This window comes from Euprymna scolopes, chromosome 21 (genome assembly GCF_053919585.1).
Source record: "Euprymna scolopes isolate OS-2025 chromosome 21, ASM5391958v1, whole genome shotgun sequence".
In the NCBI taxonomy this organism is placed as follows: domain Eukaryota; kingdom Metazoa; phylum Mollusca; class Cephalopoda; order Sepiida; family Sepiolidae; genus Euprymna; species Euprymna scolopes.
The window spans coordinates 51,217,662-51,237,867 of record NC_136502.1 but is presented as its reverse complement, the minus strand read 5'-3'; the positions used below and the strand labels follow the sequence as shown (position 1 = coordinate 51,237,867).

Here is a 20,206-nt window from a genome sequence, read left to right as displayed (position 1 = left end):
TATGGACAGAGAAAGGGCAGAGGAACTGGCTAGGAAGAAAATGCACGGAAAGTTCTTCCAGGATATAGCAGAAGTGGCTAATGAAAGATCATGGCAATGGCTTAGAGCTGGGTATCTGGTTAAGAGTACTGAAGCTTTTGTGTGTGCAGCACAAGAGCAGGCATTAGGAACATGATTGTTAAAAAAAAGTGGTTCTAGGAGAGGAAGTTGCTGCAGAATGCCGGATTTGTGGTAAGGTCTCAGAGTCAATTGCACACCTGGCAACAGGGTGTAGCAGATTGGCCCAGAGAGAGTACTGCAAAAGACGCGATCGCATAGGACTGGATATATTGGGAGGTCTGTTAGAAGGTTGGGGTGAAGTGTGCTGGAAAGTGGTTTGAGGAGGTGCCTGATGAAGTGAGGATGGTAAGGTAGAGGTATGGTGGGACAAAAGTGTCATAACGACCAAGTAATTGGAACATAATCGTCCAGATTTGGTCGTCATTGGCAAGGCCTCAAAAAACTGGCAGATTGTAGATTCTCAGTACCCTGGGAGAGGAATGTGAGAGAAAAGGAGAACGAGAAATGGAGCAGTTATGCTCCATTGGCCTTGGAGATAAGGCATATACACGAGGTTAAAACAGAAATAATCCCTGTCATAGTTGGTACGCTAGGAGAAGTATCAAGTCGTCTGGAAGGACAATTGAAAAAACTATGAATCCCCAATGTTTTAGGCGGCCTTCAGACCTCTGCTATTGTAGGTACCACCAACATCCTTAGGAAAATCCTTGATCTTTGAAGCTCCTGGTTTGGAGCTGGAATTGAGGGAAATCTTCTGGAAATTAATCCCATCTCTTTTCAGGGGGATGTTGGTAAACGAAATAAGAATTATTATTATTATTATTATTATTATTATTATTATTATTATTATTATTATTATTATTACTACTACTACTACTACTACAATAATAATAATGTGATTTTATTATTTGTATTGAACTAGGTAGCATAATATTACTTTCTGAGTATTTATTAATACTCATTTATTTATCTCATTTTGGCCAGTTCTATGTTTAAAATACAATGGACACTGTTTTCATGGAAATGTTAATAAACTCATATTTGCTGCATGTTATTGTGTTTTTCTGTCTATAATGATAATATTAGACCAATGCCTATATATTAGTAATATGTAATGAAAACCATCGCATGGAAGAAAAAACAAAATCATTTTATAATAGGAATGAAAGGATATACTCAATCACCTACACTTATAGTTTGGTAGAAAGTTGAACAATGTTCAAGTGGATAAATGCAAAGTTCTTTGGGCTGTCAGAATCAGAGTAAAGACTATAATAAAAGATGTTTGCAAACTGTCAGCAGTTTTACTTCAAACAAAGATAGTCGATGCGTTGATGCCCAGTGGAAGGCAGACCACCATTTTGTTTTTTGATTTAACTTTACAGTCTTTACACTACCTCTATTTTGAAAACTTAAATTCAGTTAAAACACAAAAAACTTATCCTGGTATATAGAAGAGTAAGTTAGCTTGCCTTTGGTAACATTTATTTGTTGTGTGTTAATGCTTGCTTTGCTATTCTGAAATATCACCGACCTCAGCATATGAGTTGCAAGATTATTGATATAGATCGAGAAGCGGATTCAGACCACGATATATTTTTGAAGTCGGATTTAACACCATGTGCTTCAGACTTCTATGTATCAACAACTACTTTTGTAGATTTATTAGAGAGAAAAAGATTCGATAGTTCAGAAGACATTTTCAAATGTTTCATAGCTAAAATAAATACAGAATGTTATTGAAATAAGAATGTGGAATTGCAATTGTTTAGCTTACATATCTGTATATGGAAAAGGAATGTAATAATGAAATTTGTTTCTGTAAAAATTAAAATAAGGAATTTAATCGTTAATTGAAATTGTAAACATATTTTGAAAAATAGGTTACTGAACTCGGGGTCATGTCAAGTTTGGCAACATGATGCATGTCATCCAACGTGCTTTATGAGCACATGTTTAATCATGCGATGATGTGACGAGTTCTCAATGTAGGTAGAGTTTTTAGATGCAGTCGGAGGGAAGAGGAGAAGAGTCGGAGAGAAGCAAAGAGGTTCAGACCGATTCTCCATTAGAATCAAGGCACCCGCTAGAAGTGAGAGGGTTTTAGAAATAACCATGTAACAACTTTGAATCCCTGAGATAAAATCATGACCCCCAAGATCGCCATGGGCATGGAATATGTGCCTACATTAAGGATGGCTTCCCGTGTGGCAGGGATATCTCTAGAGAAGATCCTAATTTACCCTATATGTGCTTCAGGGTTGCACTTGCTAACACCACTGCATTTATATTTGCCCTCTATAGGCCCCACAACAGCGGAGTTACTATCTTTAAGAGCATATCTGAGAAAATTGACCACATACTGTCTTCACATCCCTCGGCTAACATCCACATATGTGGTGATTTCAACGTCCATAACGTGGAATGGCTGACCCATTCAAATAAGACAGATGGCGAGGGAAGGTTTTGTCATGATTTTGCCATTGCTTATGACCTCACTCAGATTGTTCGCGAACCCACCCATGTACCCAATACACCCGGTCAATATGCAAGCCTCTTAGACCTTTTTCTCTCAACTTGCCCTGAGCTATGTTCATGTTCTGTTCATTCTCCTCTAGGATCCTCCGACCACTCCGTCGTATCAGTTAAGATAAAAACGAAAAGTAAGAAGCCCCCAGACGTACCCCTCCACCGTACTGTATACCGATACTCTATGGCTGACTGGGATAGCTTACGTACATTCATATCTGATTTACCTCTGCACTCCATGTTTAAAAAGGATGTGTCCTCTATAGTATCAGAACTGACCGAATGGTTAATTGTAGGCATAGACCAATTCATACCATCTACAAAATTTCAACAAAAACCTAACAGCCAGCCATGGTTCTCCCCAGAATGTGCTGCTGCTATCGCACACAGAAATCACTTTTTCCATAGCTACCAACGTAATAGATGCACTGAAACTAAAGCTGCTTTCAGGTCTGCCAGCAACCACTGTAAAAGAGTAATCAAAAATGCAAGAGAGCAATATGCCCAGTCTGTTAAATCCAAGGTAGCTGATCAGCGACTTGGATCCCACCAGTTTTGGCAAATAACAAATAAAATCCTGAACAGAAGTGTGCGTTCTATACCAACCATTATCAATGGACCAGAGGTCATCTCGTCAGCGTCAGACAAGGCCAAACTATTTGCAAAGAACTTTGCAGCTAATTCTACCCTATGCGACGAAGGCCATCAACTCCCCATATTTCCTCCTATAACACAGAACAAGCTAGGTAACATACAAATATCCGTGCAGGAGGTCGCCAAACTAATAAAGAACCTAGATTCCAGTAAAGCAACTGGCCCTGATGGCATCCCAATTATAGTGTTAAAAAAGCTTCAACCAGAACTTGCTCCCATACTTACGAAACTATTTAAGCGCTGCCTTAAGGAGAAGTGCTTTCCGACTATCTGGAAGACCTCTTCAGTTTGCCCTATATTTAAGAATTCAGGTGATAAGTCATCTCCCTCTCAATACAGACCTATAAGTCTCCTCTGTGTTATGAGTAAGTTGCTGGAATCCATATTAAATAGAGAAATAGTCAACCACCTCAGCAGGAATAACCTTCTTAGTGACACTCAATATGGTTTCCGCTCTGCAAGATCTACCGCAGATGTGCTGACGGTTATATCCCACAGGATAAGTGAATCTCTTGACAAAGGCTTCCTTTCTAGGGCAATTGCTCTTGACATATCAAAGGCCTTTGACAAGGTATGGCATAAGGGTCTACTTCACAAGATTTCCAGCTACGGTATAACGGGAAATGTTTTCTCAATCATTAAATCATTTCTCTCCGATAGGCTCATAAGAGTAGTGGTCGATGGACAAAAATCGGAGGCCTGCAATATAAATGCTGGAGTCCCCCAGGGGTCAATCCTGGGCCCAACTCTCTTCCTGATCTACATCAATGACCTCCCTAAACACATACTTAAATCATTCGTTGACATCTATGCTGATGACACAACCATCTACGGCAACACATCAAAGGCTGTAAATGACAAAGTTCTCTCTGATTCTCTCTCCTCTGATCTCGAGCGCGTGGTTCAGTGGGGGAAGATGTGGCTGGTTACCTTTAATGCATCCAAAACCAAACTCCTATCCTTACATCATCAACGCTCTGATCCCCAGCTGGCATCAATTGTGATGGATGGCTCTGGTCTGGGTGAGGCTCCGTGTTTTGACAAGCTTCTGGGTTTGACCTTTACTCCTGATCTGAAATGGAACACGTACATCAAGTCTGTTGCCAAGGTCGCTGGAAAGATGGTGGGATCCTTCTACCGTTCCAGAAGATATCTCACTACTGATGCAATTCTCTATCTATATAAAAGCCAAGTACGTCCAAGGATGGAATACTGTTGCCATATTTGGGCAGGAACTGCTAAAAACAGCCTATCCTGCCTTGACAGAGTACAAAATAGACTTCGTGGCTTAGTGGGGGATGCCCTTTTCTCAACCCTGCAACCTCTCTCCCACAGAAGAGACGTTGCGAGCCTGTCCTTGTTTTATCGTTATTTCCATGGCAGATGCTCGTCTGAACTCCAGTCTCTGGTCCCCCCTCGCCAATCTTTCACGAAAAACACCCGTCTAGCTGAATCCACTGTGAAAAATTTCCCCCACTCTTTATCTGTGCCTAAATCAAAAAGCGGATTCCATGAACAAAGCTTCTTTCCTAGAACTGCACGTCTGTGGAACTCTGTTCCGTCTGCCTGCTTCCCTCCGGACTACAACTTGGATGTCTTCAAGTTCAATATTAACAAATTCCTAATGAACCGCCCCCTTAAGTAAACACTTCAGCAAATCTCCTCACTAAATTAATGTACTTGCAATAACCCTTATCCCTGAGTGGCTTCTGGGCCTTGATAAGTGGTGATCACTGTGTAAAAAAAAAAAAAAAAAAAAAAAAATGTCTGACCGGTCGAAGATGAAATAAAGGACGTCAACATGTGTTTTTGTATCTGCGTCTCCGTGTTGTTATTCAACAGAAAAGGTATTGTCCATTTATATTATAAGAACTTTGTGAAAATCATCATCTCAAAAATAGGTAAGAAATATATATGTATCAATATTTATAGAAACACTCCCTTTCATACAGAAATGTCTCTCTCTTTATATATACCTGTTTATGTCCCAATATGCTATCTCTTACGACATGAACATCTTAAGCCATATGAACACTCAACACATGAACACTCCTAAGACTCTAATCTCTCACTAAGACTCTCACAAACATGAACAACAACAAATAACATCAGTCCTCTTCGTATTCGAATTACAACAACAATACGGAATATACGTTCATTAATAATAAGAATTACATAACAACATTTGTTTCAAACCCTATTATATGTCAGGAATTATTGCCCTAGAAAAGCAGCCCATCTTTCACTTTCACTCATCATATGCAATCTTACAGTCAGCACTTCAGCTGTTTATCTTGCAGGACAAAATCTGTATTGTTTGTCACTAACTACATTGCTTTTATCATGGTGTTTTACAACTTACTTATTTATTAAAGATTTAATTAATCATTTTATCTGTTTTGCAGCTTTTTAAAAAAAAAACATCTTGGTCCTGGATATGACCTTAAACTATATCCAGTGGTGAGGCCCCAGCTTGCAGGCTTTGGGGAGTGTGGAGCAAACCTTTAATCGCCATTGCTCCCAGGTCCACTCTGACCCGGAGTGGTAGTATCTGTTAGGGTCCCAACTATGGGTTAAATAGAAACCGACTTGAAAACAACAAATATATTCTATTAAAAAAATTTTCTTTAAAATCTTTGGATTCGGTATTAAATAACCTGAAAAGGGTTGATATGCCGTAAAACAAAAACAATCAACAAAACCAAAAAACATCTTGTCTCATTTTTAATTATTACAAATCAATTTACCATAAATCTATAACACAATAAGAGACTGATTTAATTAATAGATGTGTAAGAATATATGTTAGCAGTTGCTTTTGCACAGCCTCTACAGTTTCAGAACCTTCTGCTACACCATTTTATTTATTTCTGTTTTTAGTGTGTACATTGGTTGTTATGGCAAGGTGCAGACCCCACCATCACCACACCTCAGGGTTGGACTCCAGTACACATTGCTGCCATTCGCGGACACGATTTCTGTCTACAAGCCTTGGTGAATAATAACGTGTGTCTAAACATAAAAGATAACCGTGGCAGTACTGCGATTCATATGGCTGCCTCGCATGGCAATTCTTTCTGCTTGAACACATTGATGCGGGGTGGAGCGGTAAGGTTTTATTTTTTTTGCTTTTTTTTTGCAAGAGTTCAAACAGTATTTATTTAACATAAAAATTTAGCTTGACAACTTTGAAGGTCAGACCTAAACAGCATTTAAGCTGAGAAATCAAACTTTGGTTCTTTAATGTAATTTGGGTATAAAAGTGATGTTTTAGTAAAGAAAGAAAATAGAAAGATACCAATGGGTATGTGTAACAGGGCGTGCATGGCAGTTGTATGCAAATGACCGAGCTGTGTGCAAGTGACGTCATAGCAAAGTAAAGGATATAAAAAGAAGAATATGTGTGGAGACCAAAGATCATGTTTTATTTGGTAAAGTACCCAGAAACAAATGTCTGTTGTTTCAACAGAAAAAAAAAGTGAGTCCAGTTATTCCTTGTCTTGATTTCTTTTGTGGCGGAGTCTACAACATGTTGGGTCCTGAGTGCCTTCACACATGGGTGTAAATATCTGCAACATTACACATGATGCAGATAAAAATAGAAATAAATTAAATATTGAGAGAAAAAAGGGTACCCATATGAGTTATTTCCCTTGCTTATAATGTTTATTTTAAGGTGATTGTTTTAAAAATGTTTCATACCGGCAAAGTTCAATGTAATGATTCATATTAGTTGTTATCTAGGCCGGACTAAGTAAATTACAAAAAACAAAAAACAATAAAAAAAGACTAAACTGTGCATTATTTTATTGTCAACAACATAATACAACAATAACAAATGAAAATTGACTAGCCAGAAGCAAAGTTTGATGTGTCAGCTTAAATGCTATTTGGATCTAACTTTAAGAAATACGACATGATAACTTTATATATTAGTTGACTGAAATCCTTAAAAACTGAAAACTATTTTAGCAATAAAATAAGTAAACTAAAAAAATGATTTAAAAAATTTCTTTAAATTTTTTTTTTTTTTTTTTTGACAGGATGTGAACGTCGTGGATAAAAATGGTCGCACAGCAATGCATGCAGCTGCCTTTCATGGCCGACTCGGTTGTGTCCAAACATTGTTTAAATGGCAGGGAAATATAGATGATACAGACAATTATGGCAACACTCCAGGTAAATGGATTATCAAATCCGTTAAAGGGATCATTTTTTATAACATGATGTTACTAGTCTCAATCTTTTCTTGTATAAATACTATTGTAGTATGTGTTCTTCAGAATTGTCTAATCTATTCCCTGCTTCTTTTGTTTCAGCTCGCTTGACTCGTTGGTCTAGTGGTTTCACTTTTTTGATATCTCATTGTAATAACAGGTGGCTGGTTACTTTTAATGCATCTAAAATCAAGCTTTTATCTTTAGATCATCAACACTCTGATCCCCATCTGGCATCAATTGAAATGAATGGCTCTCGTCTTGGGGAGGTTTCATGTTTTGACAAGTTTCTGGGCTTGACTGTTACTCCTGATCTGAAATGGAACGCATACATCAAATCCGTTGTCAATCCGTTGTCAATCCGTTGTCAAAGCCGCTGGAAAAACGGTGTGATCCTTCTATCGATCCAGTAGATAGCTCACTATAAGCGCCAACGATGGGGTAATGTGTTGCCACATCTGGGCAGGAGCTATTAGAAAGGACTTATCCTGCTTTGATAGTTCAAAATAGATTTCGTAGCCTCGTAGAGGATGCCCTTTTCTCTTCCCTGCAACCTCTTTCCTACAGAAGAGATGTGAGTTTGTCTCTGCTTTATCGTTATTTTCATGACAAGTGGTCGTCTGAGCTTCAATCTATGACTCCGCACCCTCGCCAAACTTTCACAAAAAATACTCGTCTAGCTGAACCACTATCAATCATTTCCCACATTCTTTATCTGTGCCTTAACCTAAACGTGGATTGCATGTACAAAGCTTCTTTCTTAGAACTGCACGCCTGTGGAACTGTCTTCTGTTTGTCTGCTTTCCAGCTGACTACAATATGGTTGTCTTCAAGTCCAATGTAAACAAGTTCTTGATTATCCGTTTCACTTAAGTAAACAAATTTACCAAATTTCCATTACTACCAATTACTATATTGTCCAATTGACTACTGTACATTCTTTAACCTTATCAACGCAATACATTATGCACCGTTGTGGAACTCAGTTTTCCTCCTATCTTTAGTATTGCTATTTTCCAGATTAAGGTCAGTAGGCATCTCCTATCTTTATGGTAATCATCTTTTGTTCTTATTAACTCTGACACCAAGTGGCTTCATGCCTTGACTTGAGCGATTTTCATTAAAAAAAAGTTAAAACATATAACATTTTATGCATGTCAACAGAACGATTATGTGCTGCCTGGGATTGAATGGAGAAGCTTATTTTCCTTTGCATTCAGCCACTAATACCATATTTTGTTTTTATTGTTATTTTTATTTTATTTTTATATTCGATTATTGGAGTGACGTCGAAGATGGGCACTTCTGCATTTCACAGATTGTACTGAAATTTTAATTTTATTATGTAGAAACCCATTCTTTATATAGGCAGGGGAAGGCTTTGTTAATCATTCTGTACTTTCACCTAACACTTTAATAAACAAAAGATAAATATAAATTAAATTTAACTTGAACATTTATTCTAAAAAACATGGTCTGTAAACTACAGAAATATCAAGGATATCTGAATTAGTTGCATGTTTTGGACTACTTGAATCTTATTTTCACAACGTTTCAGTCAATGTAATCCATGAACTTCTTCACATCTATCTTGTCGAAGTCGGCGATTTTTCTGCCGAACTTAAGAATCTTTCTAAAATAGGTTTATGGCTCATAAAATTCATACTAGAATTGTCTGCAAAAGCTTGTGACATGAATGAAGTATTTGGTAAAATTCAGTTGTAAGTGACACTCTTCTGGAGACTGAAGGTTCAATCTTTAGTGCAAGTGACACTAAAAATAGAATTGCTAATTACTGAGGATTTCCGCCCAATCATGGCTGACGGAATAAGAACATGCTCCCCCTTGGATTAAATAAAGTGTTTAGTTCTAAAATTTCCTGTTGATTCCTGAGTTTTACAGAGAGATTCTTGAGTTTAACAAGGAGGTTACATCGAGTGAAACGTTTTGAAAATAACACTCAAGATGAGAACAATAATTGAAAAAATCCAAACAATACAAATAATATGTAAAAACAATACTTACTTCGAAAATTTAAAAAAAAACACATAATATTCAAAAGATGTATTCAAAATTTATTGACTAGAAAAGATTGTACCTATTTACTATGCCTCCCCACGGGACAGAGTTAGACACCAGGGTCGTTTTTTTAACGTGGAGAAAAGGTACAAAAATAAAAATTGTCTCAGTCGTGAAGGATTTCTCCTCCACCGAAAGAGAACAAGAAATAGAAGTGCAGCATCTGAAGAACAGATGGTATTTATTTGCTCCCCCACTGAGCAAATTAGGCACAAGGCCGTTTTTAATGTGAGGTAAAAACCAGCTCCCCTAAAAGGGGTCACTCTGGTTACCAAAAATAATAATTGTCCCAGTATAGAGGGTTTCCCCTCCATTGACTGGTACAAATTATCTTAAGTGCAGCATCTGCCGGAACAGATGGTATTTATTTGCTCCCCCACCGAGCAAATTAGGCACAAGGCCAATTTTTAATGTGAGGAGTGAAGGGAGGGGGAAGGGAAAGAGGGGACCAGCTCCCGAGAGGTGGGAAATGGGAGCTGGTTAAAGGTCAGGCATGTGGGGTTGCCCCCACATCTGGTCTTTGCTAGTCATAGCTAGTCATAGCTGCAGTATCTGCCGGAACAGATGGTGTTTATTTGCTCCCCCACTGAGCAAATTAGGCACAAGGCCGTTTTTAATGTGAGGTAAAAACCAGCTCCCCTAAAAGGGGTCACTCTGGTTACCAAAAATAATAATTGTCCCAGTATAGAGGGCTTCCCCTCCATTGACTGGTACAAACCATCTTAAGTGCAGCATCTGCCGGAACAGATGGTATTTATTTGCTCCCCCACTGAGCAAATTAGGCACAAGGCCGTTTTTAATGTGAGGTAAAAACCAGCTCCCCAAAAAGGGGGCACTCTGGTTACCAAAAATAATAATTGTCCCAGTATAGAGGGTTTCCCCTCCATTGACTGGTACAAATTATCTTAAGTGCAGCATCTGCCGGAACAGATGGTATTTATTTGCTCCCCCACCGAGCAAATTAGGCACAAGGCCGTTTTTAATGTGAGGTCAAAACCAGCTCCCCTAAAAGGGGTCACTCTGGTTACCAAAAAATAATAATTGTCCCAGTATAGAGGGTTTCCCCTCCATTGACTGGTACAAATTATCTTAAGTGCAGCATCTGCCGGAACAGATACTACACTTTGATCTTGTTTATATATTTTATTGAGAAAGAAAAAATTGAACATAAAAAACGTACAAAAAATTCAATTCAACAAAATTAGGCACAAGGCCCTACAAGAAATTGGGAGGGGGAGGGTACAGGGTCTTTTTGACTATGTAACAGATGAGACTTTGAAGTCTTACTCTTGACTGGCAACATTTACCAAAATACCTCAATCACTCTGTGGATCCTAATCTAACTAATAACCCCAGCGTTCAATGTAAAATTTAACTATGTACAATTTGTATATTCATTTCTGTGTGTTGTGTGTGCATTTTTTTTTTTTTTTTTTTTTTTGTGTGTGTGTATGTGTGAGAAAATAAAGTTCGATTTCATTAGAAAGAGTTCTTGAATTAATTGGCATAAAATGTTCGTGGAGTGGGAAAAAACTAATGAAAATGTTCATTTCAAAAATAAAGAAAAAACTACTAATGTGTTGTTAGTAAGACCCCCCTGTACTATTCTATGTGGCTAGATCCCCCACTGTTTTCCGGGGAACCGAAAACAAACAGAGCATCCCTAATGGGGTTTGGGGAAGTGGCCTTAATGGAGGTGGGAGAAAATAAAGCAACGGATGGAGGGGGTAGGAAGGTGACCTCTGAGTAGGGGGATGACCGGGGGCATCAGAAAATAAAGATGAGGAGCAGGGGGGTTGGGCAGACTCAGAGGTTCTCTAATACCAAAAAATAAAATCAGGAACAGGATCTCATTTGTACCACCAGTCAAGAGTTACTTTACTGAACTTATAATGCTAACCTAGGTGGGATGGGTTCCGTAGGACCCAGCACCGCCCATGCCATGCCTAAGGAGGGAACACGTATTGAAACTTGGCTCCTCGACGGATGCACAAACTAGTGCTGTGCACCCACCTCTTGTCAAATTCCACTCTAGGCAACCTCTTCCAATCGCATCTGATCTTTACTTTAAGCAAATGTTTAAAGTAAACGATCAGATCCCGATCAGGAACAGATGTCCCTTCGTGGACCAACTTGAGGCGCGCGATCCAAATGGTCATGCGCGCTACTGCTAGGATCGCCAGGAAAACCAAACTTTCCTCCCTGGGGAACGGCGGCTCCATGTTGTACACAAAAGTTCCTACGTCGAGATCGAGCAGACACTCGGCATCGATGCGAGCTGTTACCCCCTCGACATACTTTAATAGGGGCTGTATCCGGCTGCAACTAAAAAACGCGTGCTCGATTGTTTCGGGCTCGCGTTCGTCACAGCACGGACAGAAGCGACTGGTATGTTCTTTATACCGGAAAAGTACGTCGAAGAGGGGCAGCGCATTTCGGACCAGTCGCCAAGTCAGGGAGAATTCCGAGTTATTCAGAACCTCCCGTCCCGGCGCCCAACGCCATTGAGAACGGACAACCTCCATCGACCATCCCATCCGCCTACAAAGTGGATCCTTCGCGGTCCCCTCCACTAAATCCCGATACAGTTTCTTCCTTGGCTGATCGAGGACATTGGTCCCCGGCAAAGCTCTAAGAGCGGTTCGGCATTCGGAGAAGAACTTGGACTCCCCCTTCGGTCTACGACGACCTTCTACCGAAGGGTTGGGTTTGAGATTGGGAAACGAGTTCTCAACCACAGGGACCCAAAGAGCGTCTCCTTCAAGCGAACGACTCAGGAAAGCCAATCTCTCGGCGTTTCTATGACACAAGAGACTGGGCTGACCCAGGCCTCCCTCGCTCGGATTTTGAACACAGACCTCTCTGCAGACATAATGCTTACCCTCGTTCCACAAAAGTGAATCGAGGCGCCCTTGTAAGCGGGTTAGTCGTTCTGCAGGGAGAGGAAGTACAGACAAACGGTAAAGGATGAGCGGAAAGACGTATGTAGCACACGCCTCCGCCCGACCCTTCAAGGACAATTTCCTTCCAATCCAAGTCTTTACTGACGATTTGACCTTAGACTGTACTTCCGACCAATTCTTTTCCAGCTGAAGTCCCAGTCCAAACCAGACACCGAGAATGCGGACCGGTCCATCGGTCCAGCTGAAAATACCTGGAAGCGAGTTTACCCCGGTCCAGGCCCCCAACCGCAGGCCAACAGACTTGCTACGGTTGAAGATGGCCCCTGTTACTTCTTCGTATCGAGCGAGCGCCTCGACCACCGCTTGAACGTCCGTGAGGCAAGACACGAACACGGTGACGTCATCGGCGAACGCAGAAATCCTGGCTCGTGTGCCTCCAGGGAGAGCTATTCCGCGCAGGACTGGTGTAGCCGCCTCGTCCCTTAACTTGCGAAGGAGGGGTTCCAACGCCAGGACATACAACAGAGGCGACAGCGGACAACCCTGTCGCACCGACCGAGAGACCGCGAATGACTCCGACAGCTTACCGTTGATCTGCACCGCTACCGTCGGCCTGTCATACAGAACAAAGATCCACTTGCGGAAGTCCGGATTAAATCCGGCAGCCTCTAGCACAGATCCTAGGAACCGATGGTCGACCCTATCGAATGCCTTGGACTGATCCAAACTGATCAGCGCGGCTTCGGCGTCGTCTTCTGTCCCCTCTATGATCGAGCGTATCAAGTGCAAATTGTCTTGAATCGATCTCCCCTTCACAGCATAAGTCTGGTCCGGTTCGATCAAGTCAGTGATGACAACCTGCAAGCGATTCGCAAGAATCTTTGCCAAAATCTTTAACTCTGTGTTTAGCAGAGTCAAGGGCCTAAAATCATCAAAGTTTTCCCTCCCACCATGCCGTTGACCTTTCCTCAGCAATGTGATCACACCCTTGGTCACCTGTCCAGGGATGGAACCCTGGGCAAACCAATGGTTGAACATATCCTTCAGAATAGGGACCAACATGGGCGACAGCCTCAAGTAAAACTCGTAGGGTAAACCATCAAGCCCCGGGGATTTGTTATAGCCGACCTGCTTCAACGCAGTAATGACCTCATGTTCAGTAATAAGACCATCACAGCTAGCCGCCCGAGCCGCCGTGAGGCGGGGCGAGTCAGCCAAATAGCTGCCAAACTCATCAACCCTGAGTCCGGGTAGTTGGGTGAAGCGCACCGATAGATGCTCCCGAAACCCCTCGCAGATCTCCCGAGTCGATACTAAGGGGTGTCCTTCCAGGTTATGTACTTTACGAATGTACCCATCCGAACCGCGCCTTAAAGCAGCCTTACGCTCAACAGCGTCAACATTCACAGCCTCGTTAGAAACTTTCTTTAACCTAGCCCTAACTACTTGACCTTCATACCGCTCGCTAGCCAAGCGGTTGAGATCTTGTTTAGCTAGTGCTAACTCTAGGGGGTCCCCCCCCTCCACCGCCCGGGTCAGCTTATCCTCTAAACGCTTCTTTGCCTTAGCCTTATCTATCGCGAGGCGTTGGCTATACTGGACAGAGAAGCGCCTAATTTTGGCCTTGAGACTAACCCACCACTTACTCCCTGTAACCGCCCCCACTAAAGCCCGCTGAATTAGCTCAGTGACCTTCAACCGGTAGTCCTCCAGCTCCAACAAGGTGCTGTTGAACTTCCAGTATCCGGCCAGTTTAGGCCTAGCGCTTAAGCTCAAACGGGCCATAACAAGTTTATGGTCCGAGTGTCCTAGCAAGTGGAACGTGGGGCAAGATAGGAAGTCTACATCGCCTCTTCTAACTAACATCCGATCCAAGTAAGTGCTTGGATGGGAAGGCACTACAGGATGCCACGTCCACATCTCCCGCCCCGGATGATCCAGACGAAATCTGTCGACGAGATCGCACGAGGCCATCAGGTCAGACAGACTGCTGTCACACCACGCCGACCCGCTAGTCCCCCCGACCTTATCTATTTTGGGATCAAGGATTGCATTCCAATCCCCCATTAAAACTAACCGTTCCGGATCCACTAAGAAGCCCTCCAACCGTCGAAAAAAGGTTGCCCTCTCTACAGCAGCATTGGGAGCATAAACAGCAACAATCCGAAAAACACTACAATTAACAGCAACATCAACAACAAGCGCCCGCCCGTCCTCGCCTGCGTGAACAACATTCACCGACGCTGACAGGGTGCGACTCACTAGCAAGGAGATTCCACGACTATAGGTATTGCCATATGCTGAGTAGACATCGTAATCGTTTACCAGCACCTGACAATCCGCGTCACAAACAAAGTGGGTCTCCTGGATAGCGGCAATATCTACCTTGAGGGACACCAAGTCTCTCACAACGCGCGAGGCCTTGCTTCGACACCTGATGCCCCTCACATTCAATGTAGCCAAGTTCAAAGACATGATCACTTACCTCAAGCACTGTCACAGACGGGTCTGAAATCCTGGGCAGTGAGGACATGGCAGGCCTGGCCAAGGCTGCCGGTAAGTAAATCCGATGAAGGTGATCCATCCTTGGCCACGCCCCCCACGTCCAGGGGGAAGGTTAGTTTGAGTGCCCTGTATAGCGATGGGTGTACATACATGGGGATTCTACCCTCACATTTAAAGAAAATGTTGGTCAGTGAAGGATGGTCCCTATCCACCAGCTGCTGGCCTGGGATCGCATTCTTCGCTGCCTTAATCATTGCCCACATTCCTCCAGTCCTACTGTCCTTGTTGACCCTAACGAAAGTGGTCAACAAGGGAGCGTCCTTGAATTTAGTGGGGTCTGTTACTAGGTCTCCACCGACTTTTTCAAAGTTTTTGAGTTTATTGTACCGGACCTTCTGTTGTCCTTTAAGGTCCGGAGCCGGTTGGAGAGGGTCTGTTTCACAAATCCTGCTTCCTGGCAGGAAGGGGAGCTTTTTGGTCCGTTCAGTGCGGACTTTGGGAGTGGGGGAGGGGACCTCTTTTGGTTGATGGGGAGGCTGAGCGCTTGGGGAGGGGGTAGCTTGCTCGTTTTCTTCTTTTTGGCTCCTGTCACGGGATGAGGGGCGGGAAGAGTTTCTTGGGGCCTTTATAGGAGAGGGGGAAGGTTGTTCGGGTTGCTGGGGTGTTGGGAACACAAGGGGCTCATCCTGTGTTGTTGTTGCGAGGGAGTCCTTCTCAGTCTCAGTGGGGGTAGGAGGGTTTGCGCGTGTCTTGCGGCTTTTCCTCCTCCTGGCCCTCCTGATCTCTGTTGCGCTCAGGGCCATAGAGACTGTTGTTGTCTCTTCCTCTGCCTCTGACGCGGCCTCCTCCTCAGATTCTGGTAGTTTCCTCTTGTTTGAGGAGGAGGGTGTCTGTGTGTCCATCTTCTCCGTCTCGCTCTTCGGTTGGTCTTGGTCTTGGGTGACTGTCTGCAAGAATGGCTGTTTGTTGGTCTTGCCTTTCTTTACGACTGTCACCCAGCCTGTCGGTGCCTCTGGAGGATTTGCGGCCGGCGCGGGAGCAGCGGCTTGATTTGTTGTCACGCTTGTTCCCGCCGCTTTTGTGGGCTTCTTCCCTCCATTCCTCTTCGGACAGTCCTTCGCCATATGCCCTTGTTGTGTGCACAGCCAGCAATGGGGCCTCCTCCCTTCCACTATAAGGGAGAGTGTCCACTCTCCGAACTTGAGTGTGGCTGGGATGGCGTAGAATCCAGCCTTGTCCAGGACCATCTGTACTTTGTAGTCCCCGGTCATGATGTTTCTTAATCCGCGGACCGGGGTGACTTCCTCTACGTCCCCATACTGGCTTAGGATAGCCCCCAGTTGTTTGGCCTCCATATAGCAGGGGACGTTTAGAGCAGAAACATTTGCTCTCCTCTTGTTCATATAGATGGGTTGGAGCTTTATGTTCCTGCTCTGATGGCAGGTCCTGGACAGCCTGACTGCGTCTTCGGAGGTGGGGAGCAAAACATCCCACTGTGCGTAACTCCTTCTACAGATGTAGTTGGCGGGAATGTTCTGCTCCAGCAACACGTTCATCATGGTGTCCTTGTTGACGCCCGTCAGACCCCTTGTCTTGGTGTCTGAAGTTATCAGCGAGAGCACTCTTTTCTCCAGAACTTCCACTTGACCCGGGAGGGGTTGGATGTTGTTCCCCTGGGTATACTCCTTGTAAGTGGAGTCGAAGAGTGCTCTGTAGTCTTCGGGCGTCAACTTCCCTTGCTGCTCTTTGGGGCCCCATGCCGGTCCTCCATCCTGGTGGGTGTCAGCTGGACTCGGGTTGGGGGGCGTAGCTGGTGTTGTGGGGCTCTCTCTTGTTATGGGCATTTTTGGTTTCGGAACTGGGCCGTTACCAGGCAAAGTAGGCCATTGTGTCTTTGGCGTTGTTTCGTCCTGGCTTGGTTTGCTTTCCGGGCCGCTCCCTTTTCTTATTTTCTTCCTTTGCTGGGTGGCTGTCCCCTTGGGGGATGGAGGTGTCTCCCCTTCTGGTGCCGTGTTCCCAGCTGGAGCCTTGGTGGGTACTGTCAAGGGTGTCTCTCCTTCCAGCTTGCTTTTGTTACCACTGGCCGGAGAGTCACCCCTTTTCCGTATTTGGTCCTCTTGGGGAGTGTTGGGGGGCCAATCACTGTCTTCCCCGCCGAATAGTGAGCAGATGGAGGCTATTACGTCTTCATCCAGCGCCTCGGTTTGGTCCGCGGTGCTGATTTCCTCCTTTTCTGTTGGGGAGTCGCCCTTTGGGGGAGCGGGGGATGGGTTCCCCGGTCTTCCTCCCTTGGTTCTGCCGTCCTGGGGTGCAGCTGGTTGGCTGGGTTCTGCACTTTCCCCAGCTAGTGACTTAATGGCAGCTTTTTCCGCTGGGTTGCCCTCGTGGGGAGCGGTTGCAGGTGCTTTTTGGGGGGTCGCCGCGGGCTGCGGCCCTACCCTCCCGCTTTCTTCCAAGGTCGCCGCGCGCCGGGGCCCTACCTTGTTTCCTGGCGCCGTCTCGCCGGGAGATGCATCAGCTCCCTCACATAGGGAGTCGTTCGCAGTTGAGATGCTGCGCATTTGGGGTGACGTACCCCTCCTGCCTGGCATCGTGGCGGTTGCACTGGCCGCTGGCGCAGACCAAAGTGTAGTGGGGGAAAAGAAAACCCAGGGGAATGGAGGGGGAGGAGGGGGAGGAGCGGACTTTGAAGAAATTAGAGTTTTTGACTTCCCCTCACGGGGATGTCGGGTTAGCAGCTCAGATCCCCCCGCGAGGGGGGAGAGCAGAGAAGAAAGACGCAGTGGGTGCTAGCGGGTCAGAGTGCCGCGTCACAATTAAGAGAGAGAGGGGATAGGCATCCCTGCCCACAGAGGGGAGCAGAAACGAAGCACCCGCCCTACCCCACGTCACCCTACCCACTAACTTACCCCAACGGAAGCGAGAAAGAGAACCCTGTCTGCTCGATCCACTGGGAGAGCAGCGAAGATAGACAAAGTTTGGGCCTGGCAGGTCAGAGTGCTGCTCAGGCAATTAAGTGTTGAGAAATTAGACCATCCCAGTCTCGAGAAGTGAGACCGAAACGAAGAAAAAACAACATGCAAAAACAACAAATGAAAAAAGAAGGTCTCAACTACCAGCGATAGTGGTGTTGGTCCCGAGATTCCAGTCTCCCAAAAGAGGGGATCGGTTTCCGGGTCCAAGCTCCCACAAATGTGGAGTCGGTCCTTTAGGTCCTGACTCCCCAAAGGAGGGGGTCGGTCCTTGCTAACGAAAGTTAGTATGAAAACACCTTAACCTAGCCCGAAAGCCCGGTGGCGGAAAGTTTAGTAACTGAGAGAACAGATACTACACTTTGATCTTGTTTATATATTTTATTGAGAAAGAAAAAATTGAACATAAAAAACGTACAAAAAATTCAATTCAACAAAATTAGGCACAAGGCCCTACAAGAAGTTGGGAGGGGGAGGGTACAGGGTCTTTTTGACTATGTAACAGATGAGACTTTGAAGTCTTACTCTTGACTGGCAACATTTACCAAAATACCTCAATCACTCTGTGGATCCTAATCTAACTAATAACCCCAGCGTTCAATGTAAAATTTAACTATGTACAATTTGTATATTCATTTCTGTATGTTGTGTGTGCATTTTTTTTTTTTTTTTTTTTTTTTTGTGTGTGTGTATGTGTGAGAAAATAAAGTTCGATTTCATTAGAAAGAGTTCTTGAATTAATTGGCATAAAATGTTCGTGGAGTGGGAAAAAACTAATGAAAATGTTCATTTCAAAAAAAAGGAAAAAACTACTAATGTGTTGTTAGTAAGACCCCCCTGTACTATTCTATGTGGCTAGATCCCCCACTGTTTTCCGGGGAACCGAAAACAAGCAGAGCATCCCTAATGGGGTTTGGGGAAGTGGCCTTAATGGAGGTGGGAGAAAATAAAGCAACGGATGGAGGGGGTAGGAAGGTGACCTCTGAGTAGGGGGATGACCGGGAGCATCAGAAAATAAAGATGAGGAGCAGGGGGGTTGGGCAGACTCAGAGGTTCTCTAATACCAAAAAATAAAATCAGGAGCAGGATCTCATTTGTACCACCAGTCAAGAGTTACTTTACTGAACTTATAATGCTAACCTAGGCGGGATGGGTTCCGTAGGACCCAGCACCGCCCATGCCATGCCTAAGGAGGGAACACGTATTGAAACTTGGCTCCTCGACGGATGCACAAACTAGTGCTGTGCACCCACCTCTTGTCAAATTCCACTCTAGGCAACCTCTTCCAATCGCATCTGATCTTTACTTTAAGCAAATGTTTAAAGTAAACGATCAGATCCCGATCAGGAACAGATGTCCCTTCGTGGACCAACTTGAGGCGCGCGATCCAAATGGTCATGCGCGCTACTGCTAGGATCGCCAGGAAAACCAAACTTTCCTCCCTGGGGAACGGCGGCTCCATGTTGTACACAAAAGTTCCTACGTCGAGATCGAGCAGACACTCGGCATCGATGCGAGCTGTTACCCCCTCGACGTACCTTAATAGGGGCTGTATCCGGCTGCAACTAAAAAACGCGTGCTCGATTGTTTCGGGCTCGCGTTCGTCACAGCACGGACAGAAGCGGCTGGTATGTTCTTTATACCGGAAAAGTATGTCGAAGAGGGGCAGCGCATTTCGGACCAGTCGCCAAGTCAGGGAGAATTCCGAGTTATTCAGAATCTCCCGTCCCGGCGCCCAACGCCATTGAGAACGGACAACCTCCATCGACCATCCCATCCGCCTACAAAGTGGATCCTTCGCGGTCCCCTCCACTAAATCCCGATACAGTTTCTTCCTTGGCTGATCGAGGACATTGGTCCCCGGCAAAGCTCTAAGAGCGGTTCGGCATTCGGAGAAGAACTTGGACTCCCCCTTCGGTCTACGACGACCTTCTACCGAAGGGTTGGGTTTGAGGTTGGGAAACGAGTTCTCAACCACAGGGACCCAAGGAGCGTCTCCTTCAAGCGAACGACCCAGGAAAGCCAATCTCTCGGCGTTTCTATGACACAAGAGACTGGGCTGACCCAGGCCTCCCTCGCTCGGATTTTGAACACAGACCTCTCTGCAGACATAATGCTTACCCTCGTTCCACAAAAGTGAATCGAGGCGCCCTTGTAAGCGGGTTAGTCGTTCTGCAGGGAGAGGAAGTACAGACAAACGGTAAAGGATGAGCGGAAAGACGTATGTAGCACACGCTTCCGCCAGACCCTTCAAGGACAATTTCCTTCCAATCCAAGTTTTGATCTT

General features: G+C 44.4%; 1 protein-coding gene across 3 annotated transcripts in view; it reads left to right on the top strand.

Moving 5' to 3' along the window:
• Positions 1-20,206, top strand: part of LOC145242290 (ankyrin repeat domain-containing protein 42-like) — a 118,693-nt gene that overhangs the window by 67,132 nt on the left and 31,355 nt on the right. For all 3 annotated transcript variants that reach the window (XM_080105298.1, XM_080105299.1, XM_080105300.1), the window contains 2 exons: positions 6,124-6,351; positions 7,287-7,422. In XM_080105298.1, coding sequence (XP_079961424.1) covers positions 6,124-6,351; positions 7,287-7,422 — 364 coding nt within the window. The remainder of the gene's footprint in view (positions 1-6,123; positions 6,352-7,286; positions 7,423-20,206) is intronic.